The sequence below is a fragment of the Nicotiana attenuata genome, chromosome 3 (assembly GCF_001879085.1).
Source record: "Nicotiana attenuata strain UT chromosome 3, NIATTr2, whole genome shotgun sequence".
Lineage (NCBI taxonomy): Eukaryota > Viridiplantae > Streptophyta > Magnoliopsida > Solanales > Solanaceae > Nicotiana > Nicotiana attenuata.
In genome coordinates this window covers 39896107-39899439 of record NC_031991.1, presented here as the reverse complement: position 1 = coordinate 39899439, position 3333 = coordinate 39896107, and the positions used below count along the sequence as shown (strand labels likewise).

The 3333-nt window shown below is 31.1% G+C and overlaps 1 protein-coding gene across 1 annotated transcript; it reads left to right on the top strand.

Moving 5' to 3' along the window:
- Nucleotides 354-1120, top strand: LOC109223572 (heavy metal-associated isoprenylated plant protein 19-like). The gene is made up of 3 exons (XM_019387937.1): nt 354-415; nt 526-607; nt 706-1120. Exons 1-3 carry the CDS (start codon nt 371-373, stop codon nt 996-998), a joined length of 420 nt encoding a protein of 139 aa, XP_019243482.1. The 5' UTR covers nt 354-370; the 3' UTR covers nt 999-1120.

Here is a 3333-nt window from a genome sequence, read left to right as displayed (position 1 = left end):
AATACTCGGGTTTAGACGGTTAGCCCGAGCAAATTGCAAAAGCTAATAAAATTCCTAAAGTTCGATTTGAAGGTTAATATAATGGCACGTTTATGGGCATCTTGGTTAGTTAATCGCAATTTAAACTTTGTTCCAAGTGTGAAACATCTTTCTTACTGTATTAAAATTAAACCAAAATAATTAAATGTCTTAAACAAAGCCACAAATATACGAAATTAAGAAAAATATAAAGGTTAAAGAAAAGATTGTGAAAAACCAAACATTATCTAAAATCCAACCGGGCGCAACTTTTCGGTCGTTGCTATAAATGGTATAACTGCAATTAACCGACTTTTGGATTTTCAAATGTCTCAATGTTCCATCATTTCTAATGGGAAACAAGAAGAAAAAGGAACAAAACAAAGTGACACCAAAAGTCAGATAACTCTAATATATCATATTTTCTTTTTGTGTGTGTGTAGATATAGAATTTATTTTCAAGTAGAGAAAACTATGAGATTTTATTAATTGTCATGATCGGTACAGGTTGTGGAAGTAGAGTTTAAAATTTCAATGTATTGCGAGGGATGTGAAAAACAAGTTGCCAAAGCCATTTCCAAAATCAAAGGTAAAGCCCTCGTTAAACAAATTAAACTATTTTTTACATTAATACTGATTTTAATTAGTTACGATACTCTTTTTTCTTCTTCTTCTTTTTCCTATTAGGGGTTGAAGAATTCATGACGGATATGAACAAACACAAGGTGGTAGTGAAGGGTCGAATCAATGCAGATAAAATGATGAAGAAACTAAAGAAGAAAACTGGAAAGAGAGTAGAAATGGTGACTAAAAAAGAAGAGAATAAGAAGAAGGGTGAAGAAAAAGAAGGAGATTTGTCATCATTTGAAGCAATTAATTCAAGACAAGTTGCAGATGCTTTGATTATTGAATTTACTGGAGATAGTATGTTATATACCATGTTTAGCGATGAGAATGCAAATGCATGTTCGATTATGTAAATATGTTCTATTTGGACAAAACTAATTTTTTCTCTAGACATTATTAGGGTTCATTATATACACGATCTCTTAATTCTGTCCAGAAGGTTGACATCACAATTCACATCACTCATAATTCGGAGAAAAATGTGTAAAGTCACATGCTTAATCTAACTTTCTCTGTAGTTTTTTGTTCTCTTCTTTTCATATGGTGTTTGGTACCCATATTAAAACTCTGACTAATTCGAAGTCGCGCCTCGCTAGGCCTATTAAAGAGGAAATGGCTCCTCTCTAAGGGTTTTCCAAAGTTTGTATCACTCGGTAAGTTTAGAAATGTGTAAAGTTGTTGTAATCCAACTTGTGCAACCAGAAATCACTTTTCAATTGATTGTATTTACAATTTGGTTAAATTTTTTTCAATATACTTCCTAGATCTTTTTTACATTTTAGTAATACAGTTCCAGGCTATATATATCTTTACATGCATCCTCCTTTTTTAGAATTTTTACAGAGGCAACTAGTTCATTAAAAGGAATAATAATCATTTGGACGAGGGCCAAGTTGGTATAGAAAAATATGGAGTCACAGAAAAATACTACAATATCCTTCATTTTTTTTTTACCCTTATGGTGGTACGTCACAAATGTGTGAAAAGTACTACTCTATTCAACTTTTACGAATTTTAAAATTGTTAATGTATTAAACTTTGGCAGCAATTTTTATTAGCGATGTATATAACTTAAATTCTATAATCATATAGGAACAACCTAGAAAGCAGTTATAGGTCTCACAGAACCATTTACATAAAATGAGGACGCCCCTTTGCAATGATTAATGCTGAAAACAATTGCTAGTAAACTAATTGCAACAATATATATTACAACCTAGAAAATGGAAAAATGAACAGAAACTAAAGGTACACGCCACTCTCAGATTATATCAAGGATCTTACAATTTTGACCCAAAATATTCAAAGATCCATTATGCGAGAAGCTTATTGTATACAAGTACTTTAGATAAGCTCCACAAACACGTGAAGAAGAAACGAAGACGAAAATCGAGAGACCATTTTTTTTTTTTTTTTTTTTTGGAATTTCTGTCTATATATCAATCCATGGATCTAGTAAGTTTGTTGCCTAATTTAATATTCTTTTAACCCCTTGCTTGCCTAAGAGATGATGCATTCATTTAAATAAGCTGAAAGGAGTTAAATTACCTAAGAGATGATGCATTCCTTGGTAATTCGGAGCTTGTTCAATCTTATTTGTTGTTTGCTTAACTAATTCTACACTTAATTAAGGATACGATTTAAATAATATCACAACCGACAACCTTCCGTTTAATTTATATATTGATCATGAGAACCCAAAAACGTGTTTCTTTGACAGGTCTTGGCATGTGATTACAGGAACATAATATTCGTTGGTCGGACCAAAGTTTTGTTAGAAAAATAATGGAATGAAATAATTTGGTTCGGTAGTCTAATCATTATGCTCGACGAATTTAAGCTTCCCACTTTGTTGTTATCGGAAAAATAGTAGATTTTTTTCAGGATTTTACAAAGCATTTGAAATTTGAGTTTCAATAATTAACTCAAAATTTCCCACAAGAACATTATATTGCGAGTTGTAAAAAATAAGAAGAGAAAGAGATGGAAAGTTTCAGATATCTTTCGTTTTGGAAATGATATGGGCATTTATAATACCTCTAGAAGTCTGTTAGAATTAATAGATTCATCTCTTTATAAAAGGCACCTTTTTAAAACCGATAGTCACATTTTCAATTTAAAAGAAAAATGTTAAAATGTTTTTATAAAATTTAATTAAAAAATATTTTTATTTAATTAATAAAATAATAGATGACTAAAATATTAATTTCGGACTATTAGTAATATAGTCAAATTCTAATTTTCATCCAAAACATCTTTAACAATATTCAAATTATATAAAACAAAGAAGTGCTTTTAAACACTTCTTCCTTCCTTTCCTTTTCCAATGAAGGACAACAATCTTTTTTCAAATACTCACATCAAACACTAAGCTAGCGTTTGGCCATAGATTCCTAAATTTATTTTGAAAAATCTGATTTGGGTGAAGTTTGGTTTGAAGAAGAAAATGTGTTTGGACATCACTTTTCAAAACATATTTCACTTTTTTTTTGAAAAAACATAAAACATGACTTGTCGCGCCCCGTTTTCTCGCGAAAGCGGGTTTCGACGCCGTGACAACTCCTTTGGATGGGAGATAGAGTATCAAAAAGGAGAAGAGTCTCCACCTAACAATTTTTAAGGTGCGTTAGGGCACCTATTATGCAGATAACTCTGTTTGACTAGTCAGCGCCATCAAAGATCGGGTAA